The following is a 24,291-nucleotide window of genomic DNA, read 5'->3' on the forward strand; positions in this document are numbered from 1 at the left end:
AAAGTGCTCTGAGAACATTCCGAGGACACTGGGCGCAGAGTGGCAGGTGCTGGCTTGTGCCTCTGCTCTGGTCTCCACCTCTGGCAGTAGACTGGCAAGAGCCCTGGGGGAGTTACTTCTAGGCTTCCTCCCCAGCAAACCTTCCTCGAGGCATAACCAAACATCTGCCCGGCATCCGAAGACTCGCGCCACTCTCCCGTCGGGCTGCGCCTCCCTCGCCAGCGCGGCACCGCCGGTCCAGGTCGCAGTTGGAGGGCGGTCGGGGAGGGCAGAGGTGGCGTCAGACCCTCAGGGCCCCTCAGGAGTCTCAGCGCGGGGCCGGAGCGCGCCGGGCCGCAGCTTCCCGCGAACAGGAATTCGCTAGGGGCTGCGACGGCGACAGCGGCGGGGACTGAGGGCGGGGAGGCGGCCAGATCAAAGAGAGCCGCCTGCAGGGCCAAGACGGGTCGGGGAGCGCTGAGGGGCCCCTCCGAGGAGGGCGGGGGACGTCCAGGTGCGCGGACCTTAGAGCTGTGCGGGCGCCCACGGGAGGAGCCGGGGCCAGAGAGGCTGTGGGAGCTGCGCGCCCCCGCCCCGCGCGCCCCCGTGCCCCGCGCGCCCCTCAGGATCCCGGGGTCCCGCCCCCGGAGGAGGCGAGGCGGGGCGCGACTGGGTTCGCGGCCGCGGGCAGAGGCGCAGGCAGAGCAGCCTCGGAACCGAGACGATGCGTGCGCTCTGCGACCGAGCCGGGCTCCTCCTCTGCGTGCTTTTGCTTGCGGCGCTGCTGGTCGCGGCGCGAGGGCTCCCCGTGAAGAAGCCGCGGCTCCGCGGACCACGGCCTGGGAGCCTTACGAGGCTCGCAGAGGTGAGTGGCGGCGGCACCCGGCTGCGGAGCGCGCGGTCCCTCCTCCCCAGCCCGCCGGCTCTAGCCGTGCTGGGAGCGGGACCCGGACACACACAGGAAGCGACCCCCCGAGGGACAGAGAGGGGCCGGGGCCGGCCGGAAGCTCCCGGACACCGGGCGTTGCCCAGGTGCACCAAACTTCGGGGCTCCCACTCCTCGCGCGTGGCCGCGAGCCGGGCTGCCGCGGACCAGCCGGGTGACAAGTTTGACTTCTGTGCCGAGTGAGGTGGCCGACACTCCGCGGTGGCCGGGCTTCCTCGCCCTGAGCGAACCTCGCCTGCAGCTCCCTTTCCAGGTGCGCGCTGGCTCGGGGAGAGGAGTCCCGCTGGTGCGAGGAATCTGGCGCTTTGCGGAGTGGCGAGTCGGGCCGCTGAGGTTCAAACGGTCAGGTGAGCCCCTTCCATGAGACAAGCGGAGGCACAGTGGGGCTTTCCAGCCCCTGGCAGGGGTGGCCAGCCTGAGACTGGCTCTGTCCTCGTGGCCTGTGGGAGGGCGTTGGGGGTATAAAACAGGTATGAGACCGAAGAGTGGTGTTGGCCATGGAGAGAAGCCATGGTCTGTCAAAGCCTGTGTCTTCCAGTCACTGAAGACACAGGCTTCAGTCACTTCCAGTCACTGGTCTACAGTCCAGCTTATTGCCCCCTGGAATGCAGCGGACGTTCATTCCCATGGGGACAAAGACAGCCAGACTTGTATTAGGGTATACAAGAGCAGTCCTATGTGGCAGGTGGTCTTAGGTCTTGGGTCCTGGGTCCTTCCATGTACTAAGCTGTAGGAGGCCCGAATAGCTCTTCCCATCTTGCCATTTTTCCTTCCTTCCTTCCTTCCTTCCTTCCTTCCTTCCTTCCTTCCTTCCTTCCTTCCTTCCTTCCTTTCTTTCTTCCTTCCTTCCTTCCTTTTCTTTCTCCCTCTCTTTTATTTTATTTTATTTTTGGGACAGGGTCTCTCTCTGTCACCCAGGCTGGAGTGCGGTGGTGTGATAATAGCTTGCTGTTCAACCTCCCGGACTCAATCGATCCTCTAGCCTCAGCCTCCTGGGTACCTGGGACTGCAGGCATGCACCACCACACCTGGCTAATTTTTTTTATTTTTTATTTTATAGAGATGGGGGTCTCACTCTGTGTCCCAGGCTGGTCTTGAACTTCTGACCTCAAGCAATCCTCCTGCCTCGGCCTCCCATAGTGCTGGTATTGTAGGCGTGAGCCATGGTGCCCAGCCATTCTTCTTTTTTTTTTTTTTTTTTTTTTTTTTTTTTTTTTTTTTTTTTTTTTTTGAGACAGAGCCTCACTCTGTCGCCCAGGCTGGAGTGCCGTGGCACGATCTCGGCTCACTGCAACTTCTGCCGCCCGGGTTCAAGCTATTCTCCTGTCTCAGCCTCCTGAGTAGCTGGGATAACAGGCGCCTGCCACCGCGCCTGGCTAATTTTTGTATTTTTAGTAGAGACGGGGTTTCACCATCTTGGCCAGGCTGGTCTTGAGCTCCTGACCTTGTGATCCACCTGCCTCGGCCTCCCAAAGTGCTGGGATTACAGGTGTGAGCCACCGCACACGGCAATTCTTCCCATTTTTGAGATGACGACACTGAGGGTCCATATAGGCATGCAGGGTGTGGGAGATTGTGAGTGAGTGAGAGCCAGAACTTGTCCAGGCTGCTGAAACCCTCCAAAGGCCGTGGGAAGGAAGGGGGAGACTGGCTGCACTTGAGGATGTGTCTGTAGACCAGTTTTGCTACCTTTTTTTCTGCCTCCTTAAGGAGTCTTTTAGGCTTTTTTCCTGTCCCCACTCCCCATTAATTTTTTTTTTTTTTTTCTGAGATGGAGTCTCACTCTGTCACCCAGGCTGGAATGTGGTGGCACGATCTCGGTTCACTGCAACCTCCGCCTCTCGGGTTCAAGCAATTCTCCTGCCTTAGCCTCCCCAGTAGCTGGGATCACAGGCTTGCACCACCACGCCTGGCTAATTTTTGTATTTTTAGTCAAGAGGGGGTTTCACCATGTTGGCCAGGCTGGTCTCGAACTGGCTGGTCTCGAACTCCTGACCTCATGATCCGCCTGCCTAGGCCTCCCTAAGCCTCCCTAAGTGCTGGGATTACAGATGTGAGCCATTACGCCCGGCTTTTTTTTTTTTTCCGAGACGGAGTTTTGCTCTTGTTGCCCAGACTGGAGTGCAATGGCGTGATCTCGGCTCACCACAACCTCCGCCTCCCGGGTTCAAGCGATTCTCCTGCCTCTGCCTCCCGAGTAGCTGGGATTACAGGCATGCGCCACCACGCCCAGCTAATTTTGTATTTTTAGTAGAGATGGAGTTTCTGCATGTTGGTCAGGCTGGTCTTGAACTCCCGACCTCAGGTGACCTGCCCGCCTCAGCCTCCCAAAGTGCTGGGATTACAGGCGTGAGCCACCATGCCCAGCCGAATTTTTTTCTGACATGGCGTCTTGCTCAATCTCGGCTCACTGCATCCTCCACCTCCCAAGTTTAAGCGATTCTCCTGCCTCAACCTCCCGAGTAGCTGAGATTACAGATGCCTGCCACCACGCCCAGCTAGTTTTTGTATTTTTTTAGTAGAGATGGGGTTTCATCATGTTGACCAGGCTGTTCTCAAACTCCTGACCTCAAGTGATCCATCTGCCTTGGCCAACCAAAGTGCTAGGCTTACAGGTGTCAGCCACCACTCCCAACCTCCCCATGACATTTTAATACCATAGATACACTGTCTATGTATTATGGCCCTTTGGAATGCTACAAACCATTGTAATATCTTAAGACTTTTTGGTCTCTTACAAGATCTAGTTATTACCCCTATTGAGAATGCATCCTTTAGACTGGCTCTTCTCAGCCCCAGCACCCTTGTCATTTTGGGCCATATAATTCTTTGTGGTAGGGGCTGTTGTCTTATGCTTTACAGAACGTTTAGCAGCATTCCTGGCCTCTACCCACTAGGTGCCTGTAGCACTCGCCTCCTCATGAGGACCAGTGCTCCTGTGGGCACCCTATCCCCACTGCCCGTAGTGGAGAATGACTGTTGTAGACAGATGAGGCCTCTCACCAGTCCCTCCTCCTACATAGAGATGACAGTGATAATAAAATTAACTAAATTGGCATTGTTTCTGCTCACTTGGCATGAATACTTTCTATTTTAATACTTACTGCTTTGTATTGTAATTATTTTTAGTGTGTTTGCCAAATCTTCCCCTAACAAGAACATCCTAGAGGATGAGTTATTTCAGAGCCAAAATCATATCCTCAGCTCCAGTACAAAGCCTGGCAGAGTCATCAAAAACATGTGAAAACAAATTAGTGCCACAATGAAAAAGCAGAGCTTGGAGTCTAGGGCTTGGAGTTCTGGTCCCAGTGGGTCATTAATGCATGTGTGACTCGCCTCGGATGATTTCCTCACATTTAAAAAGAGGGGCCTGCATGGTGGCTCACACCTGTAATCCCAGCACTTTGGGAGGCCAAGGTGGAAGAATTGCTTGAGCCCAGGAGTTCAAGACCAGCCTGAGCAACATGGCGAAAACCCATCTCTAGCCCCACAAAAATACAAAAATTAGCTGAGCGTGATGATGCACCCCCATAGTCTCAGCTACTCAGGAGGCTGAGGTGGGAGGATCTCCTGAGCTCAGGAGGCGGAAGTTGCAGTGAGCTGAGATCGCGCCACTGCACTCCAGCCTCGGTGACAAAGCGAGACTCTGTCTCAAAAATAAATAAATAAAATGAAAAAAGAGAGCTAAGAGAGCCTAAGTCATCTTTATGGTCCTGTCCAGCTCTGACATTGTTCCATGAGTCTGCATGATTTGTGTTAAAGCTGTCTATGGCAAAGGTGTTAGTTTAAGGAGTCATGTTGAGAGAATGCAGATTGCTATTCTAGGGACTTGGGTGGTGTGTCACAAATAACTGACCAGGCTGGGTGCAGTGGCTCACACCTGTAATCTCAGCACTTTGGGAGGCCGAGGCGGGCGGATCACTTGAGGTCAGGAGTTCGAGACCAGCCTGGCTGACATGGAGAAACCCCATCTCTACTAAAAATATAAAAATTAGCCAGGCGTGGTGGTGGGTGCCTATAATCCCAGCTACTTGGAAGGCTGAGGCAGGAGAATTGCTTGAACTGGGGAGGCGGAGGTTGCAGTGTGCTGAGATCGTGCCACTGCACTCCAGCCTGGGCGACAGAGTGAGACTCCCTCTCCAAAAAAAAAATAATAATAAATAATTAGCCTTGTGAACAAAATGTGGCCCCCGCTTCTCTGGGCAGGCCTGTTGCTGAGCCTCAGTTTACTCCCACAGTAAAATAAGAACCCATTCTGTCAGATGCAGTGCTGGGTGAAAAAGCGCCAGATACATGGATGGTGACATCATCATAAAAAGAGGCTGGGGGCCAGGCACGGTGGCTCATACCTGTAATCCCAGTACTTTGGGAAGCCAAGGCAGGTGGATCACTTGAGCTCAGGAGTTCAAGATCAGCCTGGGCAGCATGGAGAAACCCTGTCTCTACTAAAAATACAAAAATTAGCCAAGCGTAATGGCATGCACCTGTAATCCCAGCTGCTGGGGGCTGAAGTGGGAGGATTGCTTAAGCCCAGGAGTTTGAGGCTACAGTGAGCTGTGATTGATTGCACCACTGCACTCCAGCCTGGGTGACAGAATGAGACCGTGTCTTTTTTTTTTTTTCTTTTTTTGAGATGAAGTTTCGTTCTTGTTGCCCAGGCTGGAGAGCAATGGTGCAATCTTGGCTCACTGCAACCTCTGCCTCCCAGGTTCAAGCGATTCTCCTGCCTCAGCCTTCCTGAGTAGCTGGGATTACAGGCATGTGCCACCATGCCTGGCTAATTTTGTATTTTTAGTAGCCAGATTGGTCAGGCTGGTCTCAAACTCCCGAGCTCAGATGATCTGTCTGCTTCAGCCTCCCAAAGTTCTGGGATTACAGGCGCCAGACACCGTGTCTGGCCGACCCTGTCTTCAAATAAATAAATTAATTAAATAAAAGAGGCTGGGCCAGGCCAGGCATGGGTGATGCATGCCTATAGTGCTAGCTACTTGGAGGGTGGGTGGGAGGATTACTAGGAGTTTGAAGCTGCACTGAGCTGTGAACGCACCACTGTACTCCATCCTGGGCAACAGAGCAAGACCCTGTCTTGAAAAAAAAAAAAAAAATGCTGGGGCCAGTTTGTTGAGTGCTGGACAGGCAAAGAGTGACCCAGCTCTGTCTGGGATATTTTCTGTTCTAGTTAGGATGAGAACACCACTCAAACAGCTGCCATGTGTGTTCCTTGTCTTGTTATCATTTTAGGGACGAGAAAACTGACAGCAGGCCCAATAACTAACCCAAGGTTAGTATGTGGTGAGCCAGGATCCCCACTCAGTTTTGCTTAATTACAGAGCCCCTGGGCACCTAAACCTGGCACCCACCACCTCCCTGGCAGGCAAGGGAAGACCTTGGCATGGGAGAAAGAAGAGCTGGGGACTTGATGCCACAAAGGGGTTGAGGGGGTTAGAATTAGGCAAGAGAGGCTGGGCGTGGTGGCTCACACCTGTAATCCCAGCACTTTGGAAGGCCAAGGTGGGAGGATTGAGGCCAGGAGTTCACAGCTCCTGTGAGCTGTGATTGCACCAGTGCACTCCAGCCTGGACTACAGAGTGAGACTCTGTCTTTATTTAAAAAAAAAAAAAAAAAAAAAAGGTGCGGGGGGAGAGGGCTGTAATCCTAGCACTTTGGGAGGCTGAGGCAGGTGGATCCCCTGAGGTCAGGAGTTCGAGACCAGCCTGGCCAACATGGTGAAACCCCGTCTCTACCAAAAATACAAAAATTAGCAGGGCTTAGTGGCAGGGGCCTGTAATCCCAGCTACTCAGGAGGCCAAGGCATGAGAATCGTTTGAACCTGGGAGGTGAGGTTGCAGTGAGCCGAGATTGTGCTACTGCACCCTGGCCTGGGTGACAGAGTGAGACTCCATCTCAAAAAAAAAAAAAAACCGGGCATGGTGGCAGCCACCTGTAATCCCAGCTACTTGGAAGGCTAAGGTAGGAGAATCGCTTGAGCCCGAGAGGCAGAGGTTGCAGTGAGCCGAGGTCATGCCACTGCACTCCAGCCTGAGCTGCAGAGTGAGACCCTATCTCTATTTAAAAATAAATAAATAAACAGAGGAGACCTGAGAGAGGACTGCTCTTCCAGTCTGCAAAGACTGTCCCACTTGGTGTGGGATGGGGGTGGTTCGTGCTGCCACAGCAGGGGTTAAATGGCCATGAAAGAAGTGCTTGTTGAGGGTATGGGCTGAGACAGAACAAAGGGCAGAGGAAGGAGCCTGGGGTCCCTGAGAAACCTGAGGCAGTGTCATGCACATGGTGGGGGTGCCCCCCCAGCACTTCAGTCCCGGTCCATTGTCCAGTCAGTTGCCTGGAAGCAGGGGCTGGATTGCTGGAGATTTGCAAGGTCTCACCTGCCAGGTAGGTGGCAATGAGAAGGATGCATTTCCTAAAGGCTGATTTTGTTTGGTTTTGGGATCTTTCTAGCCCAATCAGTGAGTGCGTGCCAGGGGAGAACTAGAACCTAGGTCTGTGTGGTGCCAAGCCTGTGGCCTCACCTGCTAGCCTTCTCCTGCAGCTGGCCACCTCCCTGGACCTCAGCTATGGCCTTCCTTGTCCCTCCAGACCATTCTTTCTCTAAAGGGTTGGAAAAGCCCCCAGGGAGGGAGAGAGGGAAGGACAGGAATGGGGCCTGGAAGCTTGGCTGCTCAGAGGCCCCAGGCAAGTCTCCAGCCTCTCCGATCTCAGTCTCAGGTTGTTATGAGGATCAAAGGGAAAGATGGACAGGGAGAGTTGAACATCCTGTGTAGTGTTTTGTTCATCCAGCACATTCAGCACTGCAGAGCAGCAGGCGGCAAACCAGAAGGTTCAGCCACTGCCTGGAGTTAGCAAAGCACAAGGCTTAAGAGCACAGACTCCAGCCAGACCACTGACATCAAATCCCATCCTGCCAGCCCCTAGCTGTGTGACTCCAGGCAAGTTACTTTACCTCTCTGATCCATGGCTGCATTGTCTATGAAGTGAAGATGATGCTCATACCTACCTAAAGTGTTGTTGTGAGATTCCAGTGAGTCTGTACATATAGGGTGATCGGCAAGACTGGCTACATTTTTTTGGTTTACTTTTCTTTTTCTTTCTTTTTTTATTGCCTTTACCTGGGAAAGCCAACTGGCCACATTTTTTGTGGGTTCCAGTGCAGAATGAAAACGTGGGGCTTCTTGGCCGGGTGCGGTGGCTCACGCCTGTAATCCCAGCACTTTGGGAGGCCGAGGCGGGCGGATCACAAAGTCAGGAGATCGAGACCATCCTGGCTAACATGATGAAACCCCGTCTCTATTAAAAATACAAAAAATTAGACGGGTGTGGTGGCATGCGCCTGTAGTCCCAGCTACTTGGGAGGCTGAGGCAGGAGAATGGTGTGAACCCAGGAGGCGGAGCTTGCAGTGAGTCGAGATTGTGCCACTGCACTCCAGCCTGGGCGACAGAGCAAGACTCCGTCTCAAAAAATAAAAATAAAAAAAGAAAATATGGGGCTTCTTAGCTATTTCCAAAGGGCAACAAACAGCAGGGCTTTAAACTAAATATGGGGCTTGGTGCAAAGACATAGGTTGCACACCATGAAGCTGGCCCTGTGCAGGTAGTAGTATGCTTGGTCAGCACTACTCTTATTACAGTGAGGAGCTTTGCAGCCTCCACTGGGTGCCAGGGTGGGTTGGCTTAGAATAGTACATACCTAATCCCAGCTACTCAGGAGGCTGAGGTGCGAGGATTATTTGAGCCCAGGAATATCAAGGCCAGTCTGGGCAACATAGCAAGACCCAGTCTTAAAAAAAAGAATAGTGCTTACCAGTCAGGAAGGTGGTTGAGGGAGAATGAAATCCAGCCCTATTCCTCTGCCTGTGGCTAAAGAGGCCTGATAAAGAGTCAGTTGCTATTGTATGCAGGGTCTCAGGCCTGGCTAAAGAGGCAACTGCTGTTGTAGGCAGGGTCTCCAGCACCTCCCGCCAGCATGACTTAGTGTGCAGCCTGGCTCTGTGTGGTTGGGCCTGGGCTTCAACAGCTAGGGCTGCGGGACCTGAACTTGGTGACTGAATTTAATTATCCAGAACAAGTTTCTGACCCCTGAGGCACAAAGGAGAAGGGAGAACAGGGAACTGTGAAGGGGCTGAAACAGGTTAGCAGGTGGGCTCGTGCAATGCAATAAACGTCTGTGGGGATTGGGACTCTGTTGTGTTAACTGGAAACACGTGGGTCAGGGGCTGCCTGGCCAAGCCTGGGAAGGTAAGCATAGGGGTGAGAGAGAGAGAACTGGTGAAGATACACCTCAGGATGTATCTCTATTTGGGCAGTGACACCACTCCCCAGAAGAATGGCCTTGTGTGTTTGTACATGCATGCAACTCCATATGTAAGCTTAGAAGATGGAGAGAGGTGGTCTTGTGAGATAGGACTGGAGTTCTTCGACAACCTGGAGTCTCAGAATTCCCCTCAGAATGCCGTGAGAATACACCTGCCGAGTGATTTTGCAGCAGTGTTCGGGGGACCTGAATGAGGTGTAAAGAACTGGCACATTGCCTGGCAAGGGGGGTACCCCTGATGTCTCCTCTGTCTGCCTTCTGAGTACCATCTATCGCCACCTCTGGGTAACGTTCATTGCATGCTTACCACCTACAAGGTACTATTCTAATTCAACAACCCTATGAGACAGGTGCTGGTGTTTCCCTAAATTTCAGAGGAAGGAACTAAGGCAGATTAAATAACCTGCTGGAGGTCATGCAGCTAGTAGGTGTACGCGTTGGGATTGAACCCCGGTCATGTGGACTCCTGCCTGAACTCATTTCCACCAGATTTAGCTGAGATGATGAAAGTGGAACTGCTCTGTGAAGACAGAAGGTGGTGGCCCACGAGGGGTTACTGTCACCAATGTCTGTCCACACATGCATAGTGTGCACCAGTGCGCAGGTGTTGAGATCAGGCCGGGCTGAGCTGAATCCTAGTTCTCTTATTGTAACCTTTAAGACCTTACGTAAGTCCTCTACCCTCCCTGAGCCTCCATAGCCTCATCTTTAACATAAAGGTGATCACACTCACCCCTCAGGGTTGCTGGTGTTCATTTGTTTACATGGCAGTGATTTATTGAGCTCCTATAATGTATCAGGCACTGTGCTCAGCACAGTATCCCACAGTGAACAAAGCAGACAAAATTCCTGTCTGCACAGAACTTACCTTTGAGTTGGGAAAAGTGACAGATGGTATGGAAATTGCCTAGGAAGGCCTGGTGTGTCAGATGTGCCCAGAGGTTGGCTATGGGCTGGGCCTCTGGGTGCCCGGCCCTGATCCCCTCAGCCCTGCTGGGAGCTGTAGGTGGCTCACTTGAAGTGCCTGGAGAGCAAATCCTCCCTTCTAGCCCCAGAGCCTTTAACCCAGGACTGGTGGAGTTGGCAGATAAATCTCCAGCTCCGTCCCTGCTCGAGGGGTATCAGAGGAGCCCAGGGGGATTGGCTACAGGTGCCCATCACGGCGCTGCTTGACTCTGCATCCTTGACTGCCACCTCCCCTTCCTTCCCTGTCTCACTCCCCTACCCTCTTCTGGCATCTCCTGGGGCCACCTTCCAGTGGAACCACCTGCACTGGAACCCTTGTCTCGGGGTGGGCTTCGAGAGAACCCCAACTAAGATGAGACGTTCCCCACATCTCTTTCCACTCCCAGGAGTTCTGCAAGGGCTGACGCACAGAGAGGGAGACTCCCAAGAGCAGCTCCAGAGAGGAAAGGCGGCAAGTGTGGCTGTGACACTTGGCCAGGACCTCTCTTTCCTTTGCCCACCCTATGGTCTGACTGGGCACCAGGGAGAGGAGTGGGTAGAGAGGGCTGGAAATGAACATTTTGAGCACCTAGTGGGTAGCAGGGCCTGAGCTAGGCTTACTCCTGTCATCATTCCCATTTTGCAGATGAAGAAGCTCACAGAGGCTTTTTTCCTGCTAGGGCCCCACAGGTTAGAAGCCAGGCTGCCAGCAGAACCTAGACCAGGCAGCCCAATCTACAGCATGCTTGCTTTTCTTTTTTATTTATTTATTTATTTATTTATTTATTTATTTATTTATTTATTTATTTATTTATTTATTTATTTATTTATTTATTTATTTATTTATTTATTTTTGAGACGGATTCTCACTCTGTTGCCCAGGCTGGAGTGCAATGGTGTGATCTCCACTCACTGCAACTTCCGCTGCCTCAGTCGAAGCGATTCTCCTGCCTCAGCCTCCCGAGTAGCTATTTTTTTTTGTATTTTTAGTAGGGACAGGATTTCACCATGTTGCAGGCTGGTCTCAAACTCCCGACCTCAAGTGATCCACCCGCCTCAGCCTCCCAAAGTGCTAGGATTACAGGCGTGAGCCACCGTGCCTGGCCTAGAGCATGCTTTCTTAACTACAGCACTATTCACATTTGGGTGGGATGATTCTTGTGGGGTGGCCTTGTGCACTGCAGGCTATGTGGCAGCATTCCTGGCCTGTGCCTACTAGATGCTAGTAGAAACCCCCTGTAGCTGTGACAACCACAAATTTCTCCAGGCAGTGCCACATGTCCCCAGATAAGAACCACTGCATAACCACTGTACCACCTGCCCAGGCAGGTCCAGCCACCACCAGGCTAGGGTGTCCCAATCAGCCAAAAGGCTGCACAACCCTGAACACCTGCTGCTCCGAGACTGCCTGTCTCTATGCCCCAGAGACTGCAGATAGTGGAGATGCCCAGCAAAGTCACAGGCACAGTTAGGGCTTTGGTGGAATTGTGGGTGGGAGCTGCCAGGAAGCCAGCACTTGAGGATGCTCCAGGCCTCCCTCATTGGTCAGTGAAGGGGCTGAGTTGTTGCATTACTCACCCTTCCACCTTCCACTCATCCACCCTGCTGTCTAGACTAGAGGGCTTTGACTCAGCAAGAGACTCCAGGCTGGGGCCGAGATAGGCTCACGGCTGCCCTGGGACCGGGCGTTTAGTGCAGGAGCCCTGGAGCCAGGTGTTTGGACACCACAGAAGGGGAGGTCAAAGAGGGAGAGACAGAAGATTCTGAATCTGTTTCCAAACTTTCAAGAAAAAAAAGTCAGTGAGAGTGAGAAACTAGGCTGATTAAGCCCCTGATTTTTGAAGGGGATGCAATACTATCACTTTATAGCATGTGGGTTAAGAGAATGGGCTCTAGGCCCAGACTGCCTGGTTTAAATCCTGGCTTTATCGCTAAATGTCTGTGCAACCTCAGGCAGGTTACTTGCCCTCTCTGTGCCTTAGTTTCCATTGTAAGACAGGCATGACAATGAGGATGTAAGACAGGGAGGATGAAATGAGTGGTGAAGTGTTTAGAATAGTGCCTGGTGCACAGTAAATGCTGTGGAAATGTTTGATAAATAAAATTCTCACAGTCCTTGCGAGGAAGAATGATTATCCTCAATCTGCAGATGAGGATATTGTCAAGTTGAAGAAGTTAGTAAGAGGCAGAGATGGGATTTGAACCCCAGCTTATCTGGCTCTCAGAACCAGTGTTTGTCAGCCATACCATACTGCCCAGGTATGAGATGGGAGGGATGGCAAGGGTGTGGCCTGAGTGAAGCAGGGTCCACAGGTGGCAGGTCCCAGAGACTCATAAGGCAGCTCTGGGAGGTGCTCCTTTTGCCCTGGCATAGAGACCTGGGCAGTGGCTATAGCCTGGAGGCAGGTGGCAGCCACTGAGCCCCTAGTGCCCCACTGTCTGGGCAGATGAACGCTGGAACAGGAGTCAGAGATGACATGGATCCGCTTTTCACTGACCATCTGATCTGAGGCAAGGACTGTCCTGGTGAGGACACCATGGCCAGTGGCTGTTGGAAGGGATGAACTGGCTGAGTCAGCCGTGCCAGCAGCCTGGAGTAGAAAAAAGGAGCCAGGCCCCAGGCAGGCAGGCGGAGGAACACAGCCCTCACATGGATGGCCTGGGCGGGGCCTAGTGGACAGGAGCAGGCTGAGGGGAAAGGCCAAGGCCTGCTGCCCACTCCCCGATAGGACCAGGTGCATCCCTGAGGCCTTTCTGCTCTGGCCTGTGAGGGCCCTGGGGAGTGGGAGGCACATTGTCTGCAAAGGACACCACTCTCTGAAACAACTATCTCCCCTTCTTGAGCCTCAGTTTCTTCATCTGTGAGAAATGACACTCCTTTTCATGCCTCACACTGGCATCCTCTGTGAAAGCGCTTTGTGGACACAGTCCACTGTCTGACCAGCTACACCCTCACTTACCCATTGAGGGCCTTAAAGCAGGTGTTGTGCAGATTTTACACTACAGATACACATTCCAGAGAGGTGTAAATCACAGGGTGAGTTTATGACCCGGTCAGACCCCAGGGCTCCTGGATCTGCCTGGCCAGCCTTTTCCGGGTCCCCGTGGGGTAAGCCCTGACCTGTTACCTTACCTTCCCTCTCTCTCCCTCAGGTCGCAGCCTCCCCAGATCTTAGGCCTCTGAAGGAAGAGGAGGAGGCACCACTGCTCCCCAGAACCCACCTGCAGGTAGAGCCACACCAACATGGACGCTGGACTGTCACTGAGCCAGCAGCCCTGACCCCAGGCAATGCCACCCCTCCCAGGACCCCAGAGGTTACTCCCTTGCTGCTGGAGCTGCAGAAGCTACCGGGATTGGCCAACACAACCTTGAGCACCTCTAACCCTGATATCCAGGTGAGAGCTACAGAAGGGCCAGCAGCCCTGCAGACACCCGGAGAGGAGCAGGGCTGACAAGGTGGGCTCAGGATACCTTGCCTCCTGGACTCCGTGGAGGGTGGGGCTGCTGTGTGGGGTCAGAGGGCAGGCTCCTTATGCTCTCCCTGTGGTGTAGGGGGCAGAGGACCTACCCCTCTACTTTCTAGCTGTGGGCCTTGGGCAAGTCTTTTGACTCTTTGAGCCTTTGTTCTCTAGACCATGGCAAGAGACAAACAGCACCAACCCAGCAGGGCTATGTGAGCACCAGTGAGTGGGAAATGCTTTGTAAGCTACAAGGGATTCCAGGAATCTAAGGAGGCCTCCTGGAAAAGATCTGCAGGTCTGATCCCCCAAAGAAGGGGTTCAGTATGGAATGGAGTGGGCTGGTGGCATGGGGGACAGCCACCTGAAGGGCTTTATAGGAGAGGAAATTAGAGCGGCTGGCAGAATTCCAGTTTCAGGCTCCACTGCCTGGCATGAGTCCTTCATGATAATAATTCTGCATGTTTGTGTAGCAGCTACAGTTTACAAAACACTTTCCCCAGAAGGGGAAAAAAAGACCATAAAAGTATAAAACACAATTCTAAAATTATTTAAAAGTGTCTCTCTTCTTTTCTCTACTTACCTACACATACACAAACACACACACATGCACACACGCAAAAAACTGGAAGGTTTTCTGTCAGTGATAGAATATAGGTGATATTCTTTTTTCTTTCTTTTTTTTTTTTTTTTTTGAGATGGAGTCTCGCTGTGTTGCATGGGGTGGAATGCAATGGCATGATCTCAGCTCACTGCAACCTCTGCCGCCTGGGTTCAATAAATTTTCCTGCCTCAGGCTCTCAAGTAGCTGGGTGCACCACCATGCCCAGCTAATTTTTTTTTTTTTTTTTTTTTGAGACGGAGTCTGGCTCTGTCGCCCAGGCTGGAGTGCAGTGGCGCAATCTTGGCTCACTGCAAGCTCCGCCTCCCGGGTTCACGCCATTCTCCTGCCTCAGCCTCTCCGAGTAGCTGGGACTACAGGCGCCCGCCACCACGCCCGGCTAATTTTTTTGTATTTTTAATAGAGACGGGGTTTCACCGTGGTCTCGATCTCCTGACCTCGTGATCCGCCCGCCTCGGCCTCCCAAAGTGCTGGGATTACAAGCGTGAGCCACCGCGCCCGGCGCCCAGCTAATTTTTGTATTTTTAGTAGAGACGGAGTTTCACCATGTTGGCCAGGCTGGTCTTGAACTCTTGACCTCGTGATTTGCCCACCTCGGCCTCCCAAAATGCTGGGATTACAGGCGTGAGCCACTGAGCCCAGCCAGAATATAGGTGATTTTCATTTTCTTCTTCATAGTTTGCTGTTTTTTTCCAAATTTTGTTCAGTGAACCTCATGTTACTTTATTGAATAGCCAAAAATAATGTTTCCGAAGTTCAGTTTCACATAAATGATTTTATTTTACTTATTTTCCATCCATAATGTGGTGTAAGAGAGTTCCTCCGAGGGCTGCTGTGTCGGGAGCGCCCAGCTTCCAGCCCTACCATGAGGAATTGGAGGCTCAGAGCTGCCCAGGCCCAGCAGATGCATGCTGGCAGAGCCAGGATTCAAAGCCAGCTTCTCTTAAGCTAGTGAATGTCAACCCTGGCATGTGTTAGAACCACCATGCCTGGCCCCAGCCCAGACCAGTTCAGTCCATACCTGGCATCTGGGAATTAGGAGTCCCCAGGTGATTCTAACGCATCTCCAGGCCGTAAGCTGTGATTCTTGTGCCCTAAGAGGCCAGGAAGTTTAGCCAAAAATGTCAGCCAAGAGAAGACAGCTGGTTTGAAGGAAAGGTTGGGCCTCTTGCCTCTGGCCCTGACCCCATCATCCCCCGTCTCTTTGGAATGCAGCTCTAAGACCTCCTTCACTGGCCGGCCTGGCCTGTCTCCTACAGGTGACCATCGAGATGGTGGAAGACCCCCAGGCCGAGGTGGAGATAGACCTGTTGGCTGAGCCCAGCAATCCCCCGCCCCAGGATACCCTTAGCTGGCTGCCTGCCCTCTGGTCCTTCCTCTGGGGAGACTACAAAGGAGAGGAAAAAGACAGGTCTCCAGGGGAGAGGGGGGAGGAAAAGGAGGAAGACAAGGATTATCCTTCAGAGGAAATCGAGGGTGAGGACCAAGAGGACAAAGAGGAAGATGAGGAAGAGGAGGCGCTCTGGTTCAATGGAACTACAGACAACTGGGACCAGGGCTGGCTGGCCCCCACGGATTGGGTCCTCAAGGATTCTGTCAACGACGGTGAGCACCCCCATCTTGGCATCCCCAGGCTGCTCCCCTATAGGTACTGAGTGGAAATGGGGGTGGGGGAGAGGGTGGAGGCTTCCCAGGCAAGACCATCTGAGGAAGCCAGGAGCTTAGGCTTTGTTCAAACACCATCATCAACTCAAAAGTAACATTGCCAATAGCTTGCAGAGTTTTTCCTTTTTTTTTTTTTTAATTTTTTAATTTGAGATTGGGTCTCGCTCTGTTACCAGGCTGGAGTGCAGTGGCATGATCATGGTTCACTGCAGCCTCAAACTCCTGGGCTCAAGCGATCCTCCCACCTTAGCCCTCCCACCTTAGCCCCCGAATAGCTGGAACCACAGGTGCGTACCACCAGGGCAGGCTAATTTTTTAATTTTTAGTAGAGATGAGGTCTCCTATGTTGCACAGGCTGGTCTCAAACTCCTGGGCTCAAGCAGTCCTCCCACCTCGGCCTCCCAAAGTGCTGGGATTACAGGCATGAGCCACTGTGCCCAGCCTTTTTTTTTTTCCCTTTTTTTCTAAACAACATTTGACCCTCACAAAAATCCCTGATATCCCCTAAGCAAAAGATATTTGTTACTATTATATTTATTTACATCTGTGAGTTTCCAAGGATTGAGAAATTACAAATTCCATCACTCATGACTGACCTTATTATCAGATTGTGTATGTGACTTTGACTCCTGGCTGTGTTGCTTACCAGCTGAATGACCTTGGGCAAGATTCTTCAACTCTCTGTGCCTCAGTTCCTTCCTCTATAGAATGGGGAATGGTATAATCTTTACTACATGGAGTTGGCTGTAGAGAGTATTGAGTTAAGACATATACAGTGCCAGCATGGAGTAAAGAAAGTGTTGGCTATTTTTGTTATTTTTGTTAGAAAAAGACATAACAACAGCACAAACTGTTCAGAAAATATTACCTTAAACCTACCAGCCTCTCATGATGACAGATTTTTTTTTAAATTTTTTTCGAGGTGGAGTCTCACTCTGTTGCCCAGGCTGGAGTGCAGTGGCACAATCTCGGCTCACTGCAACCTCCACCTCCCAAGTTCAGACGATTCTCGTGCCTCAGCCTCCCAAGTAGCTGAGATTACAGGTGTGGACCACCACGCCTGGCTAATTTTTGTAGTTTTAGTAGAGATGGGGTTTCACCAACTTGGCCAGGCTGGTCTTGAACTCCTGACATCAAGTGATCTGCCTGCCTTGGCCTCCCAAAGTGCTGGAATTACAGGCATGAGCCACCGTGCCCGGCCAAGATAATGATTTTTATTTTTGCATATTGTGGTTCAGGTTTCCTCTGGGTGCAGACATGTTTTATGCATAGTTGCAGCCATTTCCATTGGAGCCCTGGTGTCTTGTCAATGGACAGAGGAGCCTATGGTTAAGACTAAGTTGTGACAGGCTCTTCCCAATTCACTAAAATAATGTAAACTCACAGAAAATTTTCATGACGGTCGGGCACGGTGGCTCATGCCTTGTAATCCCAGCATTTTGGGAGGCCAAGGCAGGTGGACTGCTTGAGCTCAGGAGTTTGTGACCAGCCTGGGCAACATGTTGAAACCCTGTCTCTACAAAAAACACAAAAATTAGTTGGGCATAGCACCGCCTGCCTGTAGTCCCAGCTACTCGGGAGGCTGAAGTGGAAGGATCACTTGAGCCTGGGAGGTCAAGGCTGCAGTGAGCCATGATTACACCACTGCACTCCTGCCTGGGTGACAGAGCGAGACCCTGTCTCTAAAAAAAAAAGGGGGGGGGGCGTGCCGGGTGCGGTGGCTCAAGCCTGTAATCTCAGCACTTTGGGAGGCTGAGGCAGGCAGATCACAAAGTCAGGAGATCGAGACCATCCTGGCTAACACGGTGAAACCCCGTCTCTACTGAAAATACAAAAAGTTAGCTGGGTGTGGTGGCGGGCACCTGTAGTCCCAGCTACTTGGGAGGCTGAGGCAGGAGGATGACATGAACCCGGGAGGCGGAGCTTGCAGTGAGTGGAGATCACACAACTGCACTCCAGCCTGGGCGACAGAGCGAGACTCCGTCTCAAAAAAAAAGGAAAAATTTCCATGTTTTTCAGCTTTTCTCCCATTAATTTTTCTTAAACTCTTGGCACCAGTGCTGGCCTGTCTGTGAAGTGTGGAACCAGCTCTCAGTATTTTGGGGGTTTCACAGAAAGCACTAGGTCTCAGGCCCTGCACAGCCTGAGGATTTGGGCTCAGCCACAGTGTATTTCAGCTCCCTCAGATCAGAAGTGGGTCCCTAATATGGGTAGCAGGGAAATTCTTTCTTTCTTTTTTTTTTTGAGAGAGGGTCTCACTGCGTCTGGAGTGAGACACAGCGGCTGTGGCTGGAGTGCAGTGGCATGATCACAGCTCACTGCTGCCTCAACCTCCCTGGCTCAGATGATCCTCCTGCATCAGCCTCCTCAGTAGCTTTTTAAACATTTTTTATAGAGATGGGGTTTTGCCATATTTCTGAGGCTGGTCTCGAACTCCTGAGTTTAAGCTATCTGTCTGCCTCAGCCTCCCAAAGTGCTGGGATTATAGGCCTGAGCCACCATGCCCAGCCTGGGAAATTATTAAATATCTCCAGTGCAAGGGAAATATTGTTACCCTTGGTTTTGATTGACATAGAAACTATAGCTCAGGCCAGGTGGGTGGCTCACACCTGTAATCCCAGCATTTTGGGAGGCTGAGGCTGGAGGATCGCTTGAGCCCAGGAATTCAAGACCAGCCTGGGCAACATGGTGAAACCCCGTCTCTACAAAAAATTTAAAAATTAGCCAGGCTTAGCCGGGAGCAGTGGCTCATGCCTGTAATCCCAGTACTTTACAGTACTAATCACTTGAGGTCAGGAGTTCGAGACCAGCCTGGCCAACATGGCGAAACTCCGTCTCTACTAAAAATACAAAAATTAGCCGTGCGGTGGCTCACGCCTGTAATCCCAGCACCTTGGGAGGCCAAGGCAGGTGGATCACGAGGTCAGGGGTTTGAGACCAGCCTGACCAACATGGTGAAACCCCGTCTCTACTAAAAATACAAAAATTAGCTGGGCGTGGTGGTGGGCGCCTGTAATCCCAGCTACTCAGAAGGCTGAGGCAGGAGAATTGCTTGAACCCAGGAGGCAGAAGTTGCAGTGAGCCGAGATCACGCCACTGCACTCCAGCCTGGGTGACAGAGCGAGACTCTGTTTCAAAAAAAAAAAAAATTAGCCAGGCATGGTGGCGCACGCCTGTAATTCCAGCTACACAGGAGGCTGAGGCAGGAGAATCGCTTGAACCCGGGAGGTGGAGGTACAGTGAGCCGAAATCGTGCCGCTGCACTCCAGCCTAGGTGACAGAATGAGACTCTGTCTCAAAAACAGAAAAAATTAGCCAGTCTTAGTGGCACGTGCCTGTAGTCTCAGTTACTAGGGAGGCTGAGGTGGGAGGATTGCTTGAGCCCAGGAAGTCAAGGCTGCAGTGAGCTATGATCACACCATTGCACTCCAGCCTGGGCAACAGGGTAAGACCCTGACACAGAAAACAAATAAGAAAACCTATAGCTCAGAGATGTAGGGGGACTTGCCCAAGGTCACACCAATAGTGGTCAGATAGCTCCCAGCCCCAGGTATCATTTCCTCTTTATTGCTGTGTTGGCACAGAGCAAGTGGCTAGGGGTTATACTATCTCTTCAGGGCCACCTGATATATTTGCACAGGTTATTCACTGCAGAAGGGAATCCAGTTGAGGGAGCAGGTGGAAGCTGAAATCCAGCCCAGCTTCATTCATGAGGCTGGAAGCCCTGGCGTGGGCTGCATCCACCTGAGGAAAGGGTGCCCTGTGCTGATTTGTACTGATTTGCCCTGTGGGCTATGTGCACTCACCCCCAACTCCCTGCCTTAACCCAGACTATGAGCCTCAGGAGGAGTGGAGTCCCTGGTCTCCCTGCAGTGGGAACTGCAGCATTGGCAACCAGCAGAGGACTCGGCCCTGTGGCTATGGCTGTGCTGCCACTGAGACCCGTACCTGTGACCTGCCCTCCTGTCCTGGTGAGATGAGCCCCTACCCCTGCATAGGAGTGGCTGATGTGGCTTAGGCTGGAGGCTTGGTCCCCTGGGAATGTGGGTGGGCTTGGGAGATGGGATGCAGGAAGCTCACAAACATGGTGGTCCTGCCTTGTCCCAGGCCTATTTTGGCTGCTGTGGGCACTGAGAGCCTATTAAGGTGGGGGCCCCATCAGGGGCACTGAGGTGGCCTGTGGAGCCACCAGCCTTGCCTCTTTTCTTCCCAAAGGCACTGAGAACAAGGACACCTTGGTCCTCCCCAGTGAGGAGTGGCAGCTCCTGGCCCGCAACGCTACAGACATGCATGACCAAGGTGAGTGAGGGGCTTAGGCTTGCCCCTGGTGGTTTGGGGAATGAGCTCTCAGGGGAGGGTGGGGTATTATTCCACGGCAGGAACCTGGCTTCTCTCCACGAGGCAGAGAGCACAGCTTCCATCTGGAAGGTTTGCTTCCCCAACAGGGGGCCCTGGCATTTCTGAGCCAGCCCATTGGCCTTTCTCAGCCTGGTATTCCTACTGGGAAGGTCTTAATGGGAGCGGCAGAGCTTAGAGATCATTTGGTGGGGCATATCCTATCCTCCCTGGCAGCAGGATGGGGTGGGGACGTTCTGACTTCCATTCCTTGGTTACTCTTGGGAGGCTCCTGGGCAAGCTCTGTCTGGAGAGGGGGATGCAGTACAGTCAGAAATGGGTCAGTATGCAGAACTCCAGCATTGCTCCTCCAGGCAGCTGGGCGTGGGCCAGGCTTCCACCTGCACACTCTGAGTCTGTGTCTGTTGGTCTTACTTGCACCCTGCAAGGAAGGCAGGGAGACCCACCTTGCAGATAAGGGTTGCACTCAGCACAGCAAGAGCCTACTAAGCCTGTATCATGTGCCTGGCCACGGTGCTGGGGCAGGGGATGTCAGCAGCCTGAGGCCTGGTCCCTGTCCTCAAGGAGCTCAGGTCCCATGGGGGAAAGACACATATAACCCATATGAGCACTGCACTGCAAAGAAGGCCCTAAAGATTTGGGAGCAGAGAGGAAGGAGCAATTTGTTTTCCAGTGCAGGGGTGGGCCTGGGAAATGTGTGTCTCTTCCTCTCTCCTGTGTTACCGTTTCCCAAGCTCCTCCTTCACTCCCAGTCAAAACCCAAATCCCAGCATCTGGATCCTGGGGAAGTTTCCAGTCCCTTGGAGATGTGCAGGGCCTCAAACTATCAAAGTCAGTCCCTCAGTGTCCGGTGCTGGACAGCTCATCCCATTAGGATGAGGGCACAGAAGGGAAAACGAGAAACAAGACCCGGTTAACAGCATCCACTCAGGTGGACTCTGGGGAGTGGGGAGCAAGGTTCTGCGCATTCTCACATGGCCAGCCACCCAAGGCCATTTTTCTTCTTTCTGCTGTTCCCTGGTGACTGCAGTGTTTTCCCCTTCCCTGCTCACTGCAGGGCTCTGGTGAGTCTGGGGGGCACCTCTTTCTGGTTTATGAAGGTTCCTGGCCTCTGCTGCGCTGTGCCATGGGGACCAGGTGAAATGGTGAGACAGAGTCTTGCTCTGTCACCCAGGCTGGAGGGCAGTGGTGTGATCTTAGCTCACTGCAACCTCCACTTCCTGAGTTCAAGTGATTCTCATGTCTCAGCCTCCCGAATAGCTGGGATTACAGGCATGCGCCACCACGCCCAGCTAATTTTTGTATTTTTTGTAGAGACGGGACTTTGCCATGTTGGCCAGGCTGGTCTTGAACTTCTACCTCCTGCCTTGGCCTCCAAAAGTGCTGAGATTACAGGCATGAGCCATCGCACCTGGCCCCCCAGCTCTTCTGTTTAAGAGAACCTCAGACAGATGTACTTTAGCCTCAGGTTTTTGTTTTGAGGGATATAATTTATTTTAAAATTAAATAAAAATATAGTTAAAAAAAAAAAGGCCACGTTTCCCGAGGTGGAGATGGGGAGGACAGCAGCATAGACAGAGGGGGCCACAGGAGGCCCAAAGTGGCCAAGTGACTCAGCCCAGGCCAGACTGCCTGAGAAAGGCAGCGTTCAGAACAAGAATGGGCCAGTGGCTAAAATAATGAAACCTTCTTACCAGTTGGTGAAAAGCTGCTGTCCCTGTCTCCACTCACCCCAGATCCTTTTCCAAGATCTCAGGATCTTTCCCACCATTCAGCACATGACAACTAAACCTTTCCCACCATTCAGCACGTGATATATGGCACCTCAGAGGACATCTGGGTCATTGCTCCAGCCCCTTGGCCCGTGTCTATTCTGAGCAAGAGCTTCTTGCTTCAGGTTGTCTGGATGGTGTGGGGTAGCCTCTCTCCGTCCCCAATGCCTTACCAAGCCACGCCTTTGCACCAGCTGGGGCCTGGGCCTTCTCTCCCTATGCATTGGCCCTTAATCAGTCCCCGCCCGACATGGGCCTGGCTCTCTCACTGGCTTCCCTCCTGCACTTCGCGGCCCTTTGCAGATGTGGACAGCTGTGAGAAGTGGCTGAACTGCAAGAGCGACTTCCTAATCAAGTACCTGAGCCAGATGCTGCGGGACCTGCCCAGCTGCCCGTGTGCCTACCCACTGGAGGCCATGGACAGCCCCGTGAGCCTGCAGGACGAGCACCAGGGCCGCAGCTTCCGGTGGAGGGACGCCAGCGGCCCTCGCGAGCGCCTGGACATCTACCAGCCCACAGCGCGCTTCTGCCTGCGTTCCATGCTGTCTGGGGAGAGCAGCACGCTGGCCGCCCAGCACTGCTGCTATGATGAGGACAGCCGGCTGCTGACCCGTGGCAAGGGCGCCGGCATGCCCAACCTCATCAGCACCGACTTCTCCCCTAAGCTGCACTTCAAGTTTGACACGACGCCCTGGATCCTGTGCAAGGGAGACTGGAGCCGCCTCCACGCTGTGCTCCCCCCCAACAACGGCCGGGCCTGCACCGACAACCCCCTGGAGGAGGAGTACCTGGCACAGTTGCAGGAGGCCAAGGAGTACTAGTGACGGGGCTGCTGAACAGACACTGCAGGGAGAGGGCAGGCAGCTGCTGCTGTTGCACGGGAGAACTTTCCTGGTAGGGCCCTCACCTGCCCCTGCCCAGACAGGGTGAGGAAAGGGCTCCCCCAGTGAGGTTGGTCCGAGGCTGCGTGCCCTCGGCCAGCGACCCCAAGGCAGATATCTCAGTGGGGTTAGTGAGAAGGTTGAAGGGTATGTAGGGCCCAGGGTGGGTGTCCCTGGGGGCCCTGGAAATGTGCGTTTGTGCATATGTCTGCCGGGGCCTTCCTCTGCTGCCTGCTGGGACCCTGGCCACTCATTTTTCTCCTCCTTGGGAGCTGGGCTCTTCTGTCCTGGCTCTGCACATAGGTGTTAGCCAGCAGCTCCAGAAACATCCTGATTCCCGGGATCTGCCATGAGTCACTCACACCCTCCCCTGATGGCCAGCAGAGAAAGGGCCACTCTTCTCATGGGCACAGCCATCCTTTGCCAGGGGGGCATCCAGCCTGGGTGGCCACCCCTCCTTAATCTCTGGGTGGTACACATGCCCTTCTTTCCCCACTCCGTGCCATGAGCCACTGCACAGGAGGCTATCTGTAGCCCCAAGCTGCCTTTCTGTTGGACACCACTTTAGTCTTGGGCTGCAAGCCAGCCCAGCTGAGGCGAAGTGGACTCCAGGTAGGGAATGGCTTGCCCAGTTCTGGTCCCTCTCCTTTGCTCAGCCCTCTCTGTTCTGCTGATTGTAGGGATGTGCAGGGCTGGGAGTTGGCACTCCCCCCCGAGTGGGGAGGTGACAGCCTGTCACAGTAGCCAGGCTTGGGTGGGTTCAGCACTAGCTCAGGACAGTGTGTCACACGTCTATAGTAAACCAGTTCTCTGGGAGGGGAAAAAAGCCCTGATTTGTTGCATTTGGGCAGCTTCTGTGTTGTAAATTCTCCCAGCAGTGGCCCATGTCATGCTCCCAGCATCACTGAATGCACTGAAATCAGAGTTGGGAAGAGATGCACGTAATCGCTCTCCCGGCACACTTCATGCCTCTTCCCTGCCTCCCCATCCCCCCGACTACACTTCCTTGCCTTCTATGGGGTTGAAATATTGAAGTCTCAACTGTCTCTGTTCACAAGAGCCACCAAAAGGTAGGGGACTTCAGTCCTAGCCCCCAGATGGCCGCCCTGAAGCTCTCTGGGCTCCTCAGCAATAAAGCACTTTATTTTCAAATTCTGCCTGATGAAGACTTTCGGGCCCCGGCAGAGCGGAGGAGTGTGAGGAACCCTTGCTTATGATCCAAGTCAAACTCCCATGGGTGTGCATGTAATTTACCTAACCCACAGCAGGCTCCTTTTCATTTCCTGGACCAGCTGGGCAGGCAGAGCTTGTGGCATGCAGGGGTTAGACTCTAAATA

At 53.0% G+C, this 24,291-nt stretch overlaps 1 protein-coding gene across 1 annotated transcript; it reads left to right on the forward strand.

Moving 5' to 3' along the window:
- The first annotated feature begins 703 nt into the window (after positions 1–703).
- On the forward strand, positions 704–22,894 carry ISM2 (isthmin 2). The gene is made up of 6 exons (XM_032135083.2): positions 704–844; positions 13,353–13,595; positions 15,540–15,885; positions 19,776–19,916; positions 20,161–20,244; positions 22,377–22,894. Exons 1-6 carry the CDS (start codon positions 704–706, stop codon positions 22,892–22,894), a joined length of 1,473 nt encoding a protein of 490 aa, XP_031990974.1.
- The last annotated feature ends 1,397 nt before the right edge of the window (positions 22,895–24,291 follow it).

The sequence above is a fragment of the Hylobates moloch genome, unplaced genomic scaffold (genome assembly GCF_009828535.3).
Source record: "Hylobates moloch isolate HMO894 unplaced genomic scaffold, HMol_V3 SCAFFOLD_16, whole genome shotgun sequence".
In the NCBI taxonomy this organism is placed as follows: Eukaryota; Metazoa; Chordata; class Mammalia; order Primates; family Hylobatidae; genus Hylobates; species Hylobates moloch.

What these genes read in the sequence shown, in the direction of transcription:
- ISM2 (XM_032135083.2), top strand. Translation starts at nt 704, where the DNA reads ATGCGTGCGCTCTGCGACCGAGCCGGGCTCCTCCTCTGCGTGCTTTTG. An exon ending in CCTCTAACCCTGATATCCAG is followed by an intron (nt 13,596 to 15,539) that starts GTGAGAGCTACA and finishes TGTCTCCTACAG; the next exon opens with GTGACCATCGAGATGGTGGA. An exon ending in CAAGGATTCTGTCAACGACG is followed by an intron (nt 15,886 to 19,775) that starts GTGAGCACCCCC and finishes GCCTTAACCCAG; the next exon opens with ACTATGAGCCTCAGGAGGAG.